The following is a 20404-nucleotide window of genomic DNA, read 5'->3' as shown; positions in this document are numbered from 1 at the left end:
GAAACAAAAAGATCTTTGGAGAAGCAGCATAGCACAGGGTAAGAGTTCAGGCTCTGGAGCCACCTTTTCTGGGTTTAAATTCCACTTCTGCCACTCGTTGACTGTTTGATTTTGTACAGTCGTCTTCTCTGTGTCTCATCTTTTTTGTTTTTTATTTATTTTTGAGAGAAAGAGCAGGGGAGGGGCAGACAGAGAAGGGGACAGAGGATCCAAAACACGCTTCCCACTGTCAGCACAAAGCCCAATGTGGGGCTCAAACCCACAAACTGTGAGATCATGACCTGAGCTGAAGTTGGACACTCAACCGACTGAACCACACAGGTGCCCCCTCTGTTTCACCTTTAAGTTGATGATGAGAAAATTGTTGATGATGAAAGTACCTGCCTCATGGGATTATTATGAGCATGAAATGAGTTAATACAAAGGGCTTAGAACAGTGCTTGGAACATAATAAACATTCAGCAAATGTTAGTTATTATTATTATTTTTAAATGTTTGTTTAGTTATATTGAGAGAGAGCGCAAGTGAGTGGGGGAGGAGCAGAGAGAGAATCCCAAGCAGATTCTCACTGTCAACACAGCCCGACACAGGGCTCCATTCCACAAGCCATGGGATCATGACCTGAGCTGAAATCAAGACTTGGACACTTAACCGACTGAGCCAGCCAGGCACCCCAAACAGTAGTTCTTGTTTTTCTTAGGAATATCATTTTTATTTATCTGTAATTTATTTTTTTGAATTTACATCTAAGTTAACATATAGTATAATCATTTCAGGAGTAGAATTTAGTGATCTATCACTTATATATAACACCCAGTGTTAATCCCAACAAGTGTCCTCCTTAATGTCCCTTGCCTAGTTAGCCCATCCCCCCCACCCCAAACACCTCCAGCAACCCTCAGTTTGTTTTCTGTATGTAAGAGTCTCTTATGGTTTGTCCTTCTGTTTTTATATTATTTTTGCTTCCCTTATGTTCATCTGTTTTGTATCTTAAATTCCACATATGAGTGAAGTCATATGATACTTTTTCTCTGACTGATTTTGCTTAGCATAATACACTCTAGTTTCCATCCACATTGCTTCAAATGGCAAGATTTCATTCTTTTTGATCGAGTAATATTCCATTGTGTGTGTGTGTATGTGTGTATGTATACACCACATCTTCTTTATCCATTCATCAGTTGATAGACATTTGGGCTCTTTCCATACTTTGGCGATGGTTGATAGTACTGCTATAAACATGGGGTCCCTTCGAAACAGCACACCTGTATCCTTTGGATAAATGCCTAGTAGTGCAGTTGTTGGGGCATAGGGTAGTTCTATTTTTAATTTTTTTGAGGAACCTCCATACTGTTTTCCAGAGTGGCTGCACCAGTTTGCATTCCCACCAGCAGTGCAAAAGGGTTCCTCTTTTTCCATATCCTAGCCAACATCCGTTATCGCATGAGTTGTTAATGTTAGCTACTCTGACAGGTGCGAGGTGGTATCACATTGTGGTTTTGATTTGTATTTCTCTGATAATGAATGATGTTGAGCATCTTTTCGTGTGTCTGTTAGCCATCTGGATGTCTTCTTGGGAAAAATGTCTATTCATGTCTTCTGCCCATTCTTCACTGGATTGTTTGTTTTTTGGGTGCTGAGTTTGGTAAGTTCTTTATAGATTTTGTATACTAACTCTATCTGATTATGTCATTGCAAATATCTTCTCCCATTCTGTCATTGGTTGCCTTTTAGTTTTGCTGATTGTTTCCTTCCCTCTGCAGAAGATTTTTATCTTGATGAGGCCCTGGTAGTTCATTGTTGCTTTTTGTTTCCCTTGCTTCCAGAGACATGTCAAGTAAGAAGTTGCTGTGGCCAAGGTCAAAGAGGTTGTTGCTTGTTTTCTTTAGGATTTTGATGGCTTTCTGTCTTATGTTTAGGTCTTTCATTCGTTTTGAGTTTATTTTTGTATATGGTGTAAGAAAGTGGTCCGGGTTCATTTTTCATGCATTTTTCATGCATTTTCATTTTTCATTTTCATTTTCATTTTTCAAACATGTTGTCCAGTTTTCCCAACACCATTGGCTGAAGAGACCGTCTTTTTTCCATTGGATATTCTTTCCTGCTTTGTCAAAGATTAGTTGGCCATACATTTGTGGGTCCATTTCTGGATTCTCTATTCTGTTCCATTGATCTGTGTGTCTGGTTTTGTGCCAGTACCATACTGTCTTGATGATTACAGCTTTGTAATACAGCTTGAAGTCCCGAATTGTGATGCCTCCAGCTTTGGTTTTCTTTTTCAGGATTGCTTTGGCTATTCCGGCTCTTTCCTGGTTCCATACAAATTTTAGGATTGCTTGCTCTAGCCCTGTGAAGAATGCTGGTGTTGGGGGGGCATGGGTAGCTCAGTTAGTTAAACGTCTGACTTCCGCTCAGGTCACGATCTCATGGTTCACTAGGTTGAGACCCACGTCAGGCTCTGTGCTGACAGCTTGGAGCCTGGAACCTGCTTCAAATTCTGTGTCTCCCTCTCTCTCTGCCTGCCCCTTTCCCACTCATGCTCTGTGTCTGTCTCTCTCTCTCCCTCTCAAAAATAAATAAAAACATTAACAAAATTTTGTTTTTATTTATTTATTTAAAAAAAAATTTTTTTTTCAACGTTTATTTATTCTTGGGACAGAGAGAGACAGAGCATGAACAGGGGAGGGGCAGAGAGAGAGGGAGACACAGAATCGGAAACAGGCTCCAGGCTCTGAGCCATCAGCCCAGAGCCCGACGCAGGGCTCGAACTCACGGACCGCGAGATCGTGACCTGGCTGAAGTCGGACGCTTAACCGACTGTGCCACCCAGGCGCCCCAACAAAATTTTAAAAAAAGAATGCTGGTGCTATATTGATAGGGATTGCCCAAACATTAGTTATTATTAAAGTGTGATTAATACATGAAGTGACATCAATGTTCTGAAGTCATAGAGAAGGAGAAACTTCAGTGAAAGATAGTGATAATGCTCAGAGAACTCTGAGGAAAGTAATGCAAAATTTTGAAGCCCATGGTTTGACACCTGCTTTTTCATTTTTGTTTTGTAACTTCTTCTGCCTGTATACTAGTCATACAAGACTATTTGTTATCCCTTGATTGTGCCTGATAATCTCAATACCATACCTTTATTCATGCTATTCTCCCTGCCCCAGCTGCTTTTTCTTTCATAGCCTTCAAAGTCTGTCTTAAATCCCTTCACTATAAGGAATTTTTCAGTTGCCTAGGTTGAGATTAATTGCCTTTATTCATTTATCAGATAGCATAGTGCAGGTGTAATGTCTGAATTCTAATTTGGTCACCTCTGCAAGGTGACCTTAGCCATGTTTGTAACTTATGCACCTCAGTTCTTCCTTTCTAAGACACACATAATATTTACTTAATAAGATTATTGTTATGTAAGATACATGTAAAGCACGGGTAGTCAGTAAGTGTTAGTAACCCTTCCCTTCCTTCTCTTGAAGCACTTAAATCAAGCAAATCTGAGTAGAGTCATTTAATCTGATCTCAATTTGAGGACATGGACCGTGTGTATTTCTGTTTGTATTCCTAGCATCCATCATACTACCTGGCTTAGAGCAGCTTTTATATGTCTGAATTGAGAGTTTAAGGTCACTGCTCCTAGGTGGCAGAGGTGGGCTAGAATCCAATTCTAATATGAAATCTAACTTATAGGGAGGATGTTATGTGAATTTATGTATTGTTCAGAGTATGACATTTATTTTGGGAAATAGCATTTTTTATGAGTTTTTATTGATATGTTTTATATTGTTCCCATAACAACCATTATAATGGAGAAAATATGATTTGTGATTTCAAGTACTATATTTTCTGAAAGCTCAGACTTTTCTACAACATATTTTGGGGTTGGGGGAAGAACTTTATTCTGTGGGCCTTTCCTCCTCCCTTTTCCCCCCAAAGCTAATGCAATATAGACATTTGTAATATATGCAACAGTATCATTAATAAGCTTATAAAATTATATTAATGTGATTCTTCCAGTATTATCTAAAGAATACTTTATTAGTTGACTTTTTTTTTTTAACAAATTTATCAAGTATGATAGGACCTTTTTTTTAAGCTTTTCTTTCTTTTTTTTTTTTTTAAAGCTTGTTTATTTTGAGAAAGACAGAGATGGCACCAGTGGGGGAGGGACAGAGAGAGGAAGAAAGAATCCCAAGCAGGCTTCACATTGTCAGCCCAGAGCCCACTGCAGGGCTTGAACTCATGAACTGCAAGACCATGACCTGAGCTGAAACCAAGAGTAGGACACTTAACTAACTGCCTGAGCCACCCAGGTGCCCCCCCCCCCCCCGCCACCTTTTTTAAGAGAGCGCAAGCAAGGGAGAGGGGCAGAAGGAGAGAGAAAAGATCTTTTTTTAAAAAAACATTTTTTTAAATGTTTTTATTTATTTTTGAGAAAGAGACAGAGCATGAGCAGGGGAGGGGCAGAGAGAGAGAGAGGGAGACACAGAATCCAAAGCAGGCTCCAGGCTCTGAGCTGTCAGCACAGAGCCCCATGCGGGGCTTGAACTCACAGACTGTGAGATCATGACCTGAGCTGACGTCAGATGCTTAACTGACTGAGCCATCCAGGCGCCCCAGAAGGAGAGAGAAAAAATCTTCAGCAGGCTCCCTGCTCAGCACAGACCCCTGATGTGGGGCTCGATCCTATGACCCTGGGATCATGACCTGAACCAAAATCAAGAGCTGGATGCTCAACCAACTGAGCCACCCAGTTGCCCCAATAGGAATTTAGAAAGTGTACATCACCATAAAAAGTTATCTACTGCAGTATCATACCCTCTATGGCAGCATGTTTTAGAAAAAAACTTCAGAAGGCAAAAACCAAACATAATGACATTGTAGATCTGAAAAGGCCCTCACAAACCTAACTCTGTTCACTTCCCTTACAAATTAGGAAATTGAAAGGTTTTTTTTTTTTTTTCCTAAGAACTTAATTTGCAGAATTGGAGTAGAAATCTAATCTGTTTCACATATAATACACTAGATATTAGAAAAATAGAAACAAAATGTTCTCTTGTTTTAAAAATACAGTAGTACCTTGGTTTGTGAGCATAATTCGTTCTGGAAACATGCTTATAATCCAAAGCACTTGCATATCAAAGCAAATTTCCCCACAGGAAATAATGGAAATTCAGATGATTCGGTCCAAAACCCAAAAAATATTCATATAAAGATGATTATGAGGGGCGCCTGAGTGGCTCAGTTGGTAAGCATCTGACTCGACTTCAGCTCAGGTCATGGTCTTGTAGGTTGGTAAGTTTGAGCCCTGAGTCAGGCTCTGCATTGGCAGTGCGGAGAGCCTGCTTGGGATTCTCTCTCTCTCTCCCTCTCTCTCTGCCCCCCCCCCCCGAAATAAATAAACTTTAAAAAATGATTACAATACTGTAATATAATACAAAATAATAAAATACAAAACTTAAAGAAAAATAAATTAACCTGCACTTACCTTTGAACCTGCACTTCATGGCTGGTGTGAGGGAAACAAGAGAGGAGGATTATTGTGTAGGACAGCTTTGACTATTATTAACGGAATCACTGGTATCTGTTGGTTCAATGGAAACTTTTTCTTTTCGTGCAACTTTAACAAGGAACCTACCCAATGACACTTGCTTTTGCCTCCTTTTGAGGATTTCGGGGAAATGTGACATTGCATTGCCGCTAAACAGATTCATTACTCGCACTGCTACAGCCTTATTCAGGTGGTGCTTTTCTACAAAATTTTGTACTGTTTTCCACATTTTACACATCTCCCTAATCTCATTTGAAATGAAGGTTTTCTCTGCCTTTTTCTCTTCCTTTGCAGACGAGATGCTGATGTAGACTTACAAAATCTTGAGATTTGGGTCACTCACATACAATTTCCTTCTTCCACCATAATCATCTTCTTCTTACTGCCTTTCTTTTCAGTCTTTTTCTGCATGGGAGCCATTGTGTACGCTTGCATGGATGTTGACTATAGTACAGTATTAATAAACTTTTGTCATATACTGTATTTGATGTAACTGGCAATAAAGCAGAAGAGGAAAGGGTCTCTTTCTGCAGGAAGCCTGACCTAGAATGAAGCAAAGCATTTCTAAGCTTACTCTTATGTGGAAAAGCAGGGGACTGTCCATAGGTGCTTTGAAGTGACAAAAAATACACTAGTGCCAGTTGTGGGCACCTTTCAACATTCTGAAAAATCATTGATTTCTGCCAAACACTGTGCCCTGAGATAGCATCTGAGCATGGGAAAGGATCACTAGCAATCCCACAAAGAAAGAGAAGAACCATTGGCTCACTTGTGATCATGGGACATTCAGTGTCACATACTACTTGTATTGCAAGATATCATTTGTTTATGAAGTTAAAATTTATTAGAAATGCTTGCTGTCATACAGAACACATGCAGAACAAGTTACTCGCAGTTTAAGGTTTCACTGTTAGTTCTTCCTATCTGTGCCATTGCTGCTCATTCCTATTCAGATAACAGAAGTTATGGTAAACTTACTATATGGTAACCTCACCATACTAAGATTAGGCAACCAATCATGTTCAATAGGAAACTTAACTAAAATGACATTTTTTAAGGCAATATAAAAATTGTAAGTTAGAGCATAAAAAAAATCTGAACAATTGAATTTAGCCTTGGTCAACTATTACCAAGTTTTTCCATCAACACTCAGTTGCTAGGTCTATCTATACTTTTTACTTCTGTAGTAGATAAGTAGCAGAATGTGGGAAAAATTTAAAACACATCTTTAAAAAAATTTTTTTAATGTTTTTATTTATTTTTGAGAGAGCATGAGTGAGGTAGGGGCAGAGAGAGAGGGAGACACAGAATCTGAAGCAGGCTCCAGGCTCTGAGCCATCAGCACAGAGCCTGATGTGGGGCTTGAACTCATAAACCTCAAGATCACGACCTGAGCCGAAGTTGAGCACTTAACTGACTGAGCCACCCAGGTGCCCCTAAAACACATTTTTAGAAGAGTAGCTTAAAATGGAATAAATTCTATTTTTACTTTTACTTTTGTTTCCTGCACATCAGGTAAAAGCCATTGTTATTTAATTCTAGCAGGATAAAGAACACTTGTGCAGAGATGTTTTTTCACCAATTTTCCCTTTATTTCCTCAATTAAGCATTTTGGCTCAGTTTGATTAATGGTTATGAGCACCTTTATTTATATGTCTCTGTCTGATATTGAATTCTCTAAGATGGAGTAGATACTGTGGAAAGTTATGGTCTCTTTAGAAAAAGTTTAGGGACACTTGGGTGGCTCAGTCAGTTATGGATCTGACCTCCTCTCAGGTCATGATCTCACTGTTTGTGAGTTCGAGTCCCACATCAGGCTCTGTGCTGACAGCTCAGAGCCTGGAGCCTGCTTCAGATTCTGTGTTTCCCTCTCCCTCTCTCTCTCCCCTGCTCACGTTCTGTCTCTCTTTCTCTCTCAAAAGTAACCATTAAAAAAAAATTTTTTTTAACGTTTTAAAATAAAGTTTAGAGTTACTCTGCCTCTGGGTTAAGGTCGACAATAAAATTGTTGACAGTACTTCTGTGGATATATTGAATATTGAGCAGATGTAGTTGGTGGATTTTGTATATGCATAAGAGAAGGAATATATTATTCTATTTCCTTGATTATAAACATGCCATGTATTCTAATGCTGCTTCACATTTTTAGTTTTTCAAATGGAATCTCCCATAAATCAATTTGATCAATTGGTGATTTTTTTTAATGTGAAGTTGTTAATAAATTGATAGTTTGTCTGGCTTTCAGTAGATGCTATTTTAGAATCAGGGCAGTGAGGTTATATCTCAGTCTAGTAATGGGAATTTCACATCATTTATTTCATTTAATTCTCACAACAACTCCATTTTACAGGAGAGAAAAATATAGATAGTTCCTGGTTAAAAACCTGATTACTTATTAGTGGAAGAACAAGAACTTAAAACTTTAAATCCAGTGTGCTTTCCAAATAACTGTTTTTAACTTAGGGAGCACCTGTGAAAGATCTTGCAACTTAATACAGAAAACTTTAGCTAATACAAATGACAGGGGTAACTCATTCCATGCAAATGTTTCTGACAGTTGGGTATATCTTTTCATACAGGAGAGTAAGTGTTAGAGTGAGCATTGAACTACAATCAGTTTCTAATCCAGTTCACAGAAAGGTTGGTATTAATTTCTTTTGAAACACATTTTTTCTTTTTTTAAAAATATAATTTCTGTACATTATAATTATTTTTGTTCTTTAAGAATATGAGGTCTTTTGTTACACTCACCTTGCCTTTTAGTTTTGGGCCCGTTTGTAACTTGCAAATCTGGGGTGATAGAATCTACAAAGACAGTGATTGAGAGATTATTATACCATATGTTTCTGAAGCATACAGGAAGAATTGGGGATTGGGAGAATTGGGGGTTAAGTTTTACCAATGCACTTATAAGTTGCTAGAATATATATTTTGCTACCCTGTAGAATTGGCATTTCATGGTGTAAATGCGAGAATAGAATGAATTGAAGCACTGCAGGGATATAGTTTTTTGAATCTTTGCCTTTTGAAGGGAGGCATTTAGAACATCAGTCCTATGTGATCTTCAAAAGTCTGAGTCATTAACAGTGATGTGGATACAGAATAGATGACTAAGAAATACAGCATCTGTTTTCTTTGTGTCAGAGCTTTCCTTACACATGAGGATTCAAGGACCTTGTAGTATTATTAGTAGTAGTAGTTTCAGTTTTTAATAGCATTTTGGGTGGATTTCAGGAAGTACCTAAGTAGAAGCTGCTTTAAGAACAGGACCTTCTGAGGCAGAGCAAATACCTAGATTGCGAATTTTCTGGGGTAGAGATGATATATTTCTTACATGTTAATTCCTTAGACCTGCTGTACCTCTTCATTTCCTAACTGCTCATAAGTGGTTTAGATTTTTCTAGAACTCTACCCTAACAGTTCCTCAGTAGACACGAGTAGATTCTATTTCGAAGTGAGGGCTTATTCTTAACCTCACTTCTTTATTAGGCCTCCATCATCTTGTTGCCATGCCTGTTTTCCTTACTACATTATTCACTGAAGTATGTAATTTCTGTGTACTTCTGTATCCGTTTTTGCTACTGTGGTGCTCCACCACACTGTAAATGTACATAGAAAGTGGTCTTTATGAAAGACATTCACTTCATTTGAAACTGAAAACAGATGGGCTTCCACGTCCACCGCCACCTGGAGTAGGAATAGGCCCTCAGAATGAAGCCTTGGCAACTTGTTACTTGATACCCCTGCCCTCTGCCTGAGAGACGAATGCTCCTTTTCTAGGATAGATCGTTGGCTTGTTGTTTCAGCTGATGTGTTGCCACTTTGGAAGTATCAATTAACTTGGGAAAAACTGAAAATATAATTGAATATGATATGGTCAGTGGTTGAGTGTTTTTGTCATGGTATAGTACAGCAAGGACTGGGTCTCAATTTTCCTAAGAGGATGATAGTCCTTAACTTCAATTCTGGCATTTAATTAGTTTTTATAGACCCCCACAAGGATCCCATGGAGCAGAATATCTACCCCTGTTTAAGAATCTTAAGTCTTTTAAAGACTGATGAAAAACCCAGCAGCACCAAAAAACAAAGTCATCTGAAGTATAATGGTGACACATTGTTGTTACTGGATAATTTTACTTCTAAGAAGGAAGGAATTAGGCTAAAAGCCAGATCTATTGAAAACATTAAAAAATAACAATCTTTCTTTTAGGATTTAGTTATCCGTCTGACTGATGATACCGATCCATTTTTTCTGTATAACCTTGTTATATCTGAGGAAGATTTTCAGAGGTAATTAAATTTGTTTTTCTGTTTTTTTTTTTTTTGTTTGTTTTAACCTTTTATTTACTTTTGAGAGAGAGAGCGGGGGCTCGCTTGTGCGAGTGGGGGAGGGGCAGAGAGAGAGGGAGACAGAATCCAAAGCAGGCTCCAGGCTTTGCGCTGTCAGTCAGCACAGAGAAGGACACAGGGCTCAAATCCATGAACTGTGAGATCATGACCTGAGCCAAAGTCAGACGCTCAACCGACTGAGCCACCCGGGCGCCCCAGGATGTTTTTGAAAGTAAATATTTCATATGTTATCAGAGTTCTGCTTAAAACAGCCCAGAGTTTTGGAGCTTTAGCTAAGTATATTGACCTTTTCCTTCCCATTGAATGAATTCTATAAAAATCAAAGTTCCCTAGCTCAGTTTTTGATTATAATGCATGTTCAGTAAATAAAAAAAAGACTATTTCAGGGTTTTAATTACAATTAAAAATAGTAATTAAATTTTTAAAATTCTCTTTTCTTCTGTATAGTTTAAAATTCCAACAAGGCCTTCTGGTAGACTTCTTAGCTTTCCCACAAAAATTTATAGATCTTCTTCAGCAATGTACTCAAGAACATGCCAAAGAAATTCCAAGGTAAGTCTCATGAGAGCTCTATATCATTAAAATTCTCTCAAGACAAACTCTTCTTTGTAAGCCAAATTGATGGCAGAATATTTTCTATGTGTTAAAAGTATCTCTGTCTATTTTTAAAACTGGGTTTAGGGCTCTATTAAATATCAACTTTTAAGGAATCATGGTTAAAATCAGAAATATTTACCCCTTAATTTTCATGTCTTGACAGAGCCATTAAAATTATCTAAAATATTTAACATCATCAAGTATGTGTTTTTATAATGAACTTGGAAAAGGAGAATAAGATTTTGGTTTGTGTATATTCTTATATACATATGGATACATGCATATATATTCATATATTCACATACACGTATGAAAATGTGTATATTCATGTGATGCTAAAGCCTGATCCTTTCATTGTAAAATTCACCAACCTTTTATCTATTGGTGTCATCAGTTGATGATTGTTTGAATCAATTATTTTATTAGGAACTACAAAGTTATGCATTTCTAATTCTGCCATTCTTTTTATACTTATTAGGTATAATTTTTTTATAAAGAATTTTTCTTCATCTGTTTGGGCTATTTGATTACTCTGAAAATTCTTATAGAAAAGGATAAATACTAAATTCCTTATATTTTCATCTTTCATAATGAACTCCTGGACATTTGCATATTCACTGTTTCAGTGAATTCTTTTTCTATTTCTTGCCCAATTTTTCCATTTTACTATTTACATCAGTTTATCCACTTTAACCATTGGGAGTCCTTTCATGTTGGCCCCTGTGATTTCTATATGCCCCCTTTCCTGACACTTCTAATCATTTCTGATGCGCTGGAGCTTATGATTCAATGGGAAAGTTTCACTGTCTCATAAGTATTGTTATATTGTGACACTTTTCTTTTCAAAGGTTTTTGCTGCAGTTAGTTTCTCCAGCACCTATTTTGGATAACTCACCTGCCTTTTTAAATGTGGTAGAGACAAATCCTTTTAAGCATCTTACACACCTCTCACTAAAACTTTTACCTGGAAATGATGTGGAAATAAAGAAGTTTTTAGCCAGCTGTTTGAAAAGTAGCAAGGTAAGATTTAAATTTATTTTTTAAAAAATAAATACCAAAAGTCTCTGATAAATCACTGAAAAGCTATATTGCTATTAGTTTTTGTTTTCAGAGTGAAGTGTTTTTAAAGATGTCTAGTAAATTTTTGTAATATGTAAGGGATTTATTTTTATTTTATTGGTTGTTTATTTGTTATTTTTAGTTAAGATATAGTGAGGTTAGAACTGGACTAAAAATTGAAAAACTAGGTGCCATCATTTTTATTAATTTTATGTAATCTGAGGTAGTTCACTTAAGGTGTTGATGGTTTTATCAATTTGTAGATAAGTATGGAGATATCTACTACCCTATTGCACTTATCTCAAATGAGGAAACATGTGTGAAAGTGGTTTGAGAATTACAAAGTGCTCTTTAACTTTGTAAGGTATATGTAGCAAAGAAGCAACATTGGGATGCCTCTTAATAGTTTTCACAAAGTCTTTAGTCAAATGCTATAGATTAGTGCATCTCAAACTTTGGTGGTACACAAATCCTCTAGGCATCTTGCTCATTCAGAGTGAGTCAGAAGGTTTGAGGTGGAACCTAAAATTCTGTATTTTTAACAAACTCCCAGGGTGATGCTGACACTATATTTTGCTATACTTTGAGTAGCACAGCTATAGATGATTAAATTGTAAACTGCTTAATTTTACTATTTTTATAAATAGGAAGAAAAATTATCATTGATGCAATCACTAGATGATGTTACTAGGCAACTGAAATTCACACAAAAGGTAATTCAGATTTCATTTTGTCTTTGTATGTCATCCAAACATTGGCTCTGAATTGCTTCTTGAATCCTGTCCAGGCTTTTGTGTATTAATTTTTAAAAGTATGTTACTTTTGGATTCCTTCTCCTTTTTGACATCCTTCCCCTACCAGTAAATTGTCTTAATCTGATGCTTTCTCTGATATTTGATACCATACAAACATTTCTGTTAACTTCAGTATATGACACATTCCTTCCAAGTCTTCATTAAATAATATATAGTACCTGTCACATGTTACTTCTTCACTCTTTTATTCACCTCATTCCTCCTGTCGAAAATAACTTTTCAGTTCACATCTTCTAAACCTCTTTTCCATACTTGTGTTATGAATTATTTTGATAGGCTTACCATCATTTTAGTCATAGCTACAATCTTTTTGCCCATACTCCTTGAAACTGAGGACCAAAGTATCTGGTAAGTGGCATGACTTCAGGCAGAAATTGTCCTGCACAACATAGCCCATCTAGGAAACCTGTGTTGCTGGGTTTTAGGTGTATATATGAACCACTCCTTATGACTGACTTGCTCTACCCTGGGTAGACATTTATTTCTTAATATCAGAGGAGAGGATTTGGTGGTGAAGAGCCGAGTTTAACTAAAAGGTTAAAGATAGTTAAGCTTGACTTCTGAGCTGTGCTAACTCTAAAATTGCTTTTATTCTAATCTTGATTTCCTCAAATTAAAAAAAAATTCTGTGTAGGAAAAGGCTTTGAGTATATTTTGGAAAGCTGTGATTCCTTTTCTTTAATATCCTTTGTAAATATTGCCATGTTCTAAGCTAATAACATTCACAAGACTTTCTTAATATTTTGTATTGAACTCTAATACAGACCTTATCAGAAAAAGTGCAAGAATTAGATAAGTTACAGAATGAATGGGCATCACACACAGCTGCATTGTCAAATAAACATTCCCAGGAACTAACAAATGAGAAAGAAAAGGCCTTGCAGGTATGAACATTAAAAGAAAATAGAAAATTATTTTTTTGTTGCTGTTATTTTGTTAGTTGTAAAAGTAATATATGCTTGGTTTAATATGTTCAAACATTACAGAAGTATGTGAAAAATTAAGTTTCTCGTTATAAGTCTTAATATCCAGAAATAATTTATAAACTTTTTGATATATGTTTTCTAGACTTGTCTCTTGATATGTAAATAATGTCATTTAAAAATATATATTTGTAAGTTTAGAAGTATGTAAATCATGATTGTATACACCTAGTGGGTTTTTGTTTTATTCTGTGCTAATGAGGTCCTACAGTATATATTAATTGTAACTTTTTTTTCATGTAACATGACACTATAGATCATTCTTTTTAAGTATTCTTTTTTAGTGGCTGCATAGTATGAATTATTTGGATATAACATGAATTATTTAACTACTTACCTAAGTGATGGACATTTCAACGTGTCAGTATCTTGGCTAACACGAATACTACAGCGAATGTTCTTTGTTCCTAGAAGGGAGATTGCAGTATACCCATATAAGGTATTAATGGATGTTGTAGATTTGCCACCCAGGTCATACCAAATGGAATGTAAAAGATAGTGTATGATAGTACTTATTTCCCCATATTCTTTTTTTTTATTATTAAGCTTTAAATTTTAATTCCAGTGTACTTAACATCCAGTGTTATATTAGTTTCAGGTATATGTGCAGTATAGTGACTCAACAGTAATATACATTACTCGGTGACCATGAAAAGTGTATTCTTTACTCTCCCTCACCTGTTTCACCTATCTGCTTCTGTACCTCCTCTCAGATAACTCAATTTGTTCTCTATAATTAAGGGTCTCTTTCTTGGTTTGTCTGTCTTTTTTTTACCTTTGTCCATTTGTTTTGTTTCTGATATTCTACATATGAGTGAAATCATATGGTATTTGTCTTTTTCTGACAGACTCACTTTGCTGAACATTATACTCTGGCTCCATCCCTGTTGTTGCAAATGGCAAGATTTCATTCTTTTTTATGGCTGAATGATATTCCATTGTATGTATATGCCACATCTTTATCCATTCATCTATTTTTTTGTTTTATTTTACTATTTTTTTTTTTTAAATTTTTTTTTTTTAACGTTTATTTATTTTTGGGACAGAGAGAGACAGAGCATGAATGGGGGAGGGGCAGAGAGAGAGGGAGACACAGAATCGGAAACAGGCTCCAGGCTCTGAGCCATCAGCCCAGAGCCCGACGCGGGGCTCGAACTCACGGACCGCGAGATCGTGACCTGGCTGAAGTCGGACGCTTAACCGACTGCGCCACCCAGGCGCCCCATATTTTACTATTTTTTTAATATGCAATTTATTGTCAAATTGGTTTCCATACAACACCCAGTGCTCATCCCAACAGGTGCCCTCCTCAATACCCATCACCCACTTTCCCCTTCCTCCCACCCCCCCATCATCTATTGATAGATAACTGGTTGCTTCCGTAATTTGGCTATTATAAATACTGCTGCAATAAACATAGGGTGCATATATCCTTTGGAATTAGTGTTTTTGTATTCTTTGGGTAAATACCTGGTAGTGTGATAACTGGATTGCAGGGTAGTTCTATCTTGTTTTTTTTTTTTAAGTTTATTTATTTTCTTTAGTAATCTCTACACCCAACCTGGAGCTCGAACTCATGACCCAGAGATCAAGAGTCTCATGCTCTTCTGACTGAGCCTGCCAGGTGCCCATTTGGGCGGCTTTATTTTTAATTTTTTGAGAAACCTCCATACTCTTTCACCTTGTCTGCACCAATTTGCATTCCCAGCAACAGTGCAACAGGGTTCCTTTTTCTCCACTTCCTCACCAGCACTTGTTTCTTGTGGTTTCAGTTGTAACCATTCTGACAGGTGTGTGAGAGGATATCTCATTATGCTTTCAATTTAGGTTTCCCTAATGAATGATGTTGAGCATCTTTTCATGTGTCTGTTGGCCATTTGTCTTCTTTGGAGAAATGTCTGTTCATGTCTTCTGTCCATGTTTTCATTGGATTGTGGGTGTGTGTGTGTGTGTGTGTGTGTGTGGTATCGGTTCTTTATATATTTTGGACACTAACCCTTTATATATCATTTGCAAATATCTTCTCCTATTCAGTAGGTTGCCTTTTTAGTTTTATTGTTTCCTTTGCTCTGTGGAAGCTTTTTATTCTGATGTAGTCCCAATAGTTTATGTTTGCTTTTATTTCCCTTGCCTCAGGAGACCTATCTAGAAAAAAGTTGACAGCCAGTGTCAGAGAAATTATTGCCTGTGCTCTCTTCTAGGATTGTTATGGTTTCAGGTCTCACATTTAGGTCTTTAATCCATTTTGAGTTTATTTTTGTGTATGGTGGAAGAATATGGTCCAGTTTCATTCTTTTGCATGTGACTGTCCAGTTTCTCAATACCTTTTATAGGAAAGACTGTTTTTCTCCCATTGGACATTGTCTCCTGCTTTGTCATAGAATAATTGACTGTAGGGGCGCCTGGGTGGCTCAGTTGGTTGGGCGTCCGACTTCGGCTCAGGTCACGATCTCGCGGTCCGTGAATTCGAGCCCCGCGTCGGGCTCTGGGCTGATGGCTCAGAGCCTGGAGCCTGCTTCCGATTCTGTGTCTCCCTCTCTCTCTGCCCCTCCCCCGTTCATGCTCTCTCTGTCTCAAAAATAAATAAACGTTAAAAAAAAAAAAGAATAATTGACTGTATAATCATGGGTTTATGTCTGGGCTTTCTGTCCTGTTCTTTTGATCTTTGTGTCTGTTTTTGTGCCAATACCATTCTGTTTTGATTACTACAGCTTTGTAATATAATTTGAAGTCAGAATTGTGATACCTTCAGGTTTTTTTTTTTCTTCTAGATTGTTTTGGCCATTCAGGGTCTTTTGTGTTTCCATGCAAATTTTAAGAGTATTCTAGTTCTGTGAAAAATGGTGTTAGTATTTTGATAGGATGGCATTTAATGTGTGGATTGCTTTGGGTAGTATGGGCATTTTATTTCTTTATTTTTAACGTTTATTTTGAGAGGGAGAGAAAGTGCATGCAAACAGAGGAGGGGCAGAGAGAGGGAGAGAGAGAATCCCAAGCAGGCCCTCCTCTGTCAGCCCAGACAGAGCCCAAAGCAGGGCTTGGCCCCACGAACCTCAGGGTCATGACCCTGAGCTGAAATCAGGAGTTGGATGCTTAACCAGCTGAGCCACCCAGGTACTCCAGTATGGACATTTAAATAGTATTTGTTCTTTCAGTCCATGAGCGTGCAATATCTTTCCATTTGTTTCTGTTATCTTAAGGTTCTTTCATCAGTGTTTTATAGTTTTCAGAATATAGGTCTTTCACTTCCTTAAGTTTATTCCTAAGTGTCTTATTTTTGATGCAATTGTAAATGAGATTGCTTTCTTAATTTCTCTGTCTGTGCTTCATTATTAGTGTATAGAAATGCAGTGGAAGGGTGCCTGGGTGGCTCAATTGGTTAAGTGTCCAACTCTTGATTTCATCTCAGGCCTTCACCTCAGGGTCATGAGTCCAAGCCCCATGTTGGGCTGTGCACTGGGTGTGGGGAGAAAAGCAAAAAGAAATGCAGTGCATTTCTGTATGTGGATTTTGTGTGCTGTGACCTTACCGAATTCATTTATTCATTTATCAGTTCTAGTAACTTCTGGTGGAGTCTTCCAAGTTTTCTATATATAGTATCATGTCATCTGCAAGTAATGAAAGTTTTACTTCCTTACTAATTTGGATGCCTTTTATTCCTTCATCTTGTCTGATTTCTGTGGCTAAGACTTCCAGTACTATGTTGAATAAAAGTGGTGAGATTGGACATCCTTGTGTTGCTCCTGTTCTAAGGTGGAAAGCTTAGTTTTTCACCATTCAGTATGATATTAGCTGTGGGTTTTTCGTATATGGTCTTTATTATGTTGAGGTACGTTTCTTCTAAACATATTTTGTTGAGGGTTTTTATCATGAATGGATCTTGTACTTTGTTAAATGCTTTTTCTGCGTCTATTGACATGATCGTATGGTTTTATCCTTTCTGTTATTGATGTGATGTATTACATTGATTTGTGAATTTTGAACCACCCTTGCAACCCAGGATTAAATCCTGCTTGATTGTGGTGAATGATTGTTTTTTAATGTATTGTTGGATTTGGTTTGCTAGTATTTTGTTGAGGAATTTTTGTATCTATGTTCATCAGAGACAATTGGCTTGTAATTCTCTTTTTTTGTAATACATATCTTTATCTGGTTTTGGTATCAGGGTAACACAGACCTCCTAAAATGAATTTGGAAGTTTTCCTTCCTCTTCTGGTTTTTGGAATAGTTTGAGAAGAACAGGTATTCATACTCTTTAAATATTTGGTTGAATTCACCTATGAAGCCATCTGGTCCTGGACTTTTGTTGGAATTTTTTGGTGACTGATTCAATTTCATTGTAGGTGATCAGTTTGTTCAATTTTTCTTTTTCTTCCTGATTCAGTTTTGGGATGTGATATGTTTTTTAGGAGTTTATCCATATCTTCTAGGTTGTACAACTTGTTGGCATATAGTTTTCCATGTCTTTTATAACCCTTTGTATTTTTGTTTTATTGGTTATTTCTCCTTTTCATTTCTAATTTTTTTTTTTTTAAGTTTCTATGTTGTTTATTTCTGCTCTAATTTTTTTTTTTTCTTTTGAGAGAGAGAGTGCTTGCACGCAAGCGGGGAAGGGGCAGAGAGAGAAGTAGAGAGAGAATTTCAGGCAAGCTCTGTGCTGTCAGCATGAAGCCAAATGCAGGGCTTGAGATCATGACCTGAGCTGAAACCAAGAGTCTGATGCTCAATCAACTGAGCCATCCAGGCACCCCTCTGGTCTAATCTTTATTATTTCTTTCCTTCTACTTGTTTGGGATTTTGTTTGTTCTTTGTCTCATTTAGGTGTAAGGTTAGGTTGTTTATTTGGGATTTTTCTTGCTTCTTGAGGTAGGCCTGTATTGCTTGCTATAAACTTCCCTCTTAGAACAGTTTTTGCTTCATCCCAAAGATTTTTGAACTATTTTGTTTCCATTTTCATTTTTCTCCATGTAATTTTCAATATCTGCTTCATTTCTTGGTGTCCCATTCATTGTTTACTAGCATGTTATTTTTAACCTTTATGTGTATCTGTGATCTTTCCAGATTTTTTCTTTGATTTCTAATTTCATAATTAGAAAAGATGAATGGAACAACTTCTGTCTTTTTGAATTAATTGAGACTTACTTTGTGGTCTAATATGTGATCTATTCTGGAACATGTTTTATGTGAAAAGAATTTTTATTCTGTTTCCAGATGGAATGTTTGGATATATCTGTTAAATCCATTTTGTCCGATGTGTCATCCAAAGCCACTGTTTCCTTGTTGGTACTGTTTGGATGATCTGTTCATTGATGTAAGTGGGATGTTAAAGTCCTTTAATATTACTGTATTGCTATCAATTAGCTCCTCTATGTTATTAGCTACTTTTATGTATTTGGATGTTTTCATGTTGGGTGCATAAGTATTTACAGTTTTCATATTTTCTTGTTGGATTGTCTCAATGATAAATCATGTCCTTCTTTGTCTCTTGTTACAGTCTTTGTTTTAAAGTGGAATACCAGGGGCGCCTGAGTGGCTCAGTTGGTTAAGCATCTGACTTCAGCTCAGGTCATGATTTCACAGTTCATGAGTTTGAGCCCTGCGTTGGACTCTGCTGACAGCTCAGAGCCTGGAGCCTGCTTAGGCTTCTGTGTCTCCCTCTCTCTCTGCTGCTTTCCTGCTCATGCTCTGTCTCTCAAAAATAAATAAAGATTAAAAAAAATTAAAAAAAAAAAAGTGACATACCAGTTTACACTGACATTCTGGGCGTGCATGATAGTACTTCATAATAATGTGCACTTTTTCATATGCATATTGACCACTTGAGTATTCTCATGAAATTCAAGAATTTCTTGTTTGCTCAAATCTTTAGCCCATTTTAATTTTTATTATATATTTTTAAAATATATATTTATTTGAGAGAGATGGTGCATGAGTGGGGGGGGGGTGTGGCAGAGAGTGAGGGAAAGAAAGAATCCCAATCAGAGTCCACAGTGTCAGTGCAGAGCCCTACATGGAGCTCTATCCTGTGAATTGTGAGATCACATGACCTGAGATGAAATCAAGAGTTGGATGCTTAACTGACTGAGCCCCCAGGTGCCCCTCACCCATTTTTAAATTGGACTTTTAGTATTTTGCTTATTGATTTGTAGGACTTTTTTGCATATTCTTTTTTTTTTTTTTTAAATTCTTTTTTTTTTTTTCAACGTTTATTTATTTTTTTGGGACAGAGAGAGACAGAGCATGAACGGGGGAGGGGCAGAGAGAGAGGGAGACACAGAATCGGAAACAGGCTCCAGGCTCTGAGCCATCAGCCCAGAGCCCGACGCGGGGCTCGAACTCACAGACTGCGAGATCGTGACCTGGCTGAAGTCTGACGCTTAACCGACTGCGCCACCCAGGCGCCCCTTTTTGCATATTCTTGACATGAGTCCTTTGTCTGATAGATGCATTGTGAATATTTTCGGTCTGGCTTGCCTTTTTCATTTCTGTATGGTATAAAGTAGGGATGTTATATCTTTATTATGTATCATATAAACATTTACTCCCACCCTGTTTTTGCCTTTTACTATTCTCTTTTGTTGTATATAGTTCTTTTTATTTTAATCAGTTTTTTTATGGTTTAAAGCTTCATTTCATGTTTGGAAAGCCTCTGCCACCCAAAGGCTATGAGAGATTTTCCTCCAGTATTTTCTTTTAATACTTTCATAGGTTTTTTTTGTTGTATTTAACTTTTGTTTTTACTTTTTTTAATGTTTTTATTCATTTTTTTTTTTAATTTTTTTTCAACGTTTATTTTTGGGACAGAGAGAGACAGAGCATGAACGGGGGAGGGGCAGAGAGAGAGGGAGACACAGAATCGGAAACAGGCTCCAGGCTCTGAGCCATCAGCCCAGAGCCCGACTTGGGGCTCGAACCCACGGACCACGAGATCGTGACCTGGCTGAAGTCGGACGCTCAACCGACTGCGCCACCCAGGCGCCCCTGTTTTTATTCATTTTTGAGAGAGAGACAGCAGTTGCATCCACAAATGTGCATGAATGGGGGAGGGG

At 37.2% G+C, this 20404-nt stretch overlaps 1 protein-coding gene across 2 annotated transcripts in view; it reads left to right on the top strand.

The window, feature by feature from the left end:
* Window positions 1-20404, top strand: part of SASS6 (SAS-6 centriolar assembly protein) — a 55128-nt gene that overhangs the window by 2140 nt on the left and 32584 nt on the right. Inside the window, exons 2-7 of one of the 2 annotated variants that reach the window (XM_043575659.1) lie at window positions 8131-8191; window positions 9762-9841; window positions 10349-10453; window positions 11347-11518; window positions 12205-12270; window positions 13137-13256. In XM_043575659.1, the coding sequence (XP_043431594.1) occupies window positions 8131-8191; window positions 9762-9841; window positions 10349-10453; window positions 11347-11518; window positions 12205-12270; window positions 13137-13256 (604 nt within the window). The remainder of the gene's footprint in view (window positions 1-8130; window positions 8192-9761; window positions 9842-10348; window positions 10454-11346; window positions 11519-12204; window positions 12271-13136; window positions 13257-20404) is intronic. The other variant, XM_043575661.1, reaches the window with a different exon arrangement.

Source organism: Prionailurus bengalensis, chromosome C1 (genome assembly GCF_016509475.1).
Source record: "Prionailurus bengalensis isolate Pbe53 chromosome C1, Fcat_Pben_1.1_paternal_pri, whole genome shotgun sequence".
Classification (NCBI taxonomy): domain Eukaryota; kingdom Metazoa; phylum Chordata; class Mammalia; order Carnivora; family Felidae; genus Prionailurus; species Prionailurus bengalensis.
Note: the sequence above shows the minus strand (reverse complement) of the source record. Positions and strands in the feature narration are given on the sequence as shown.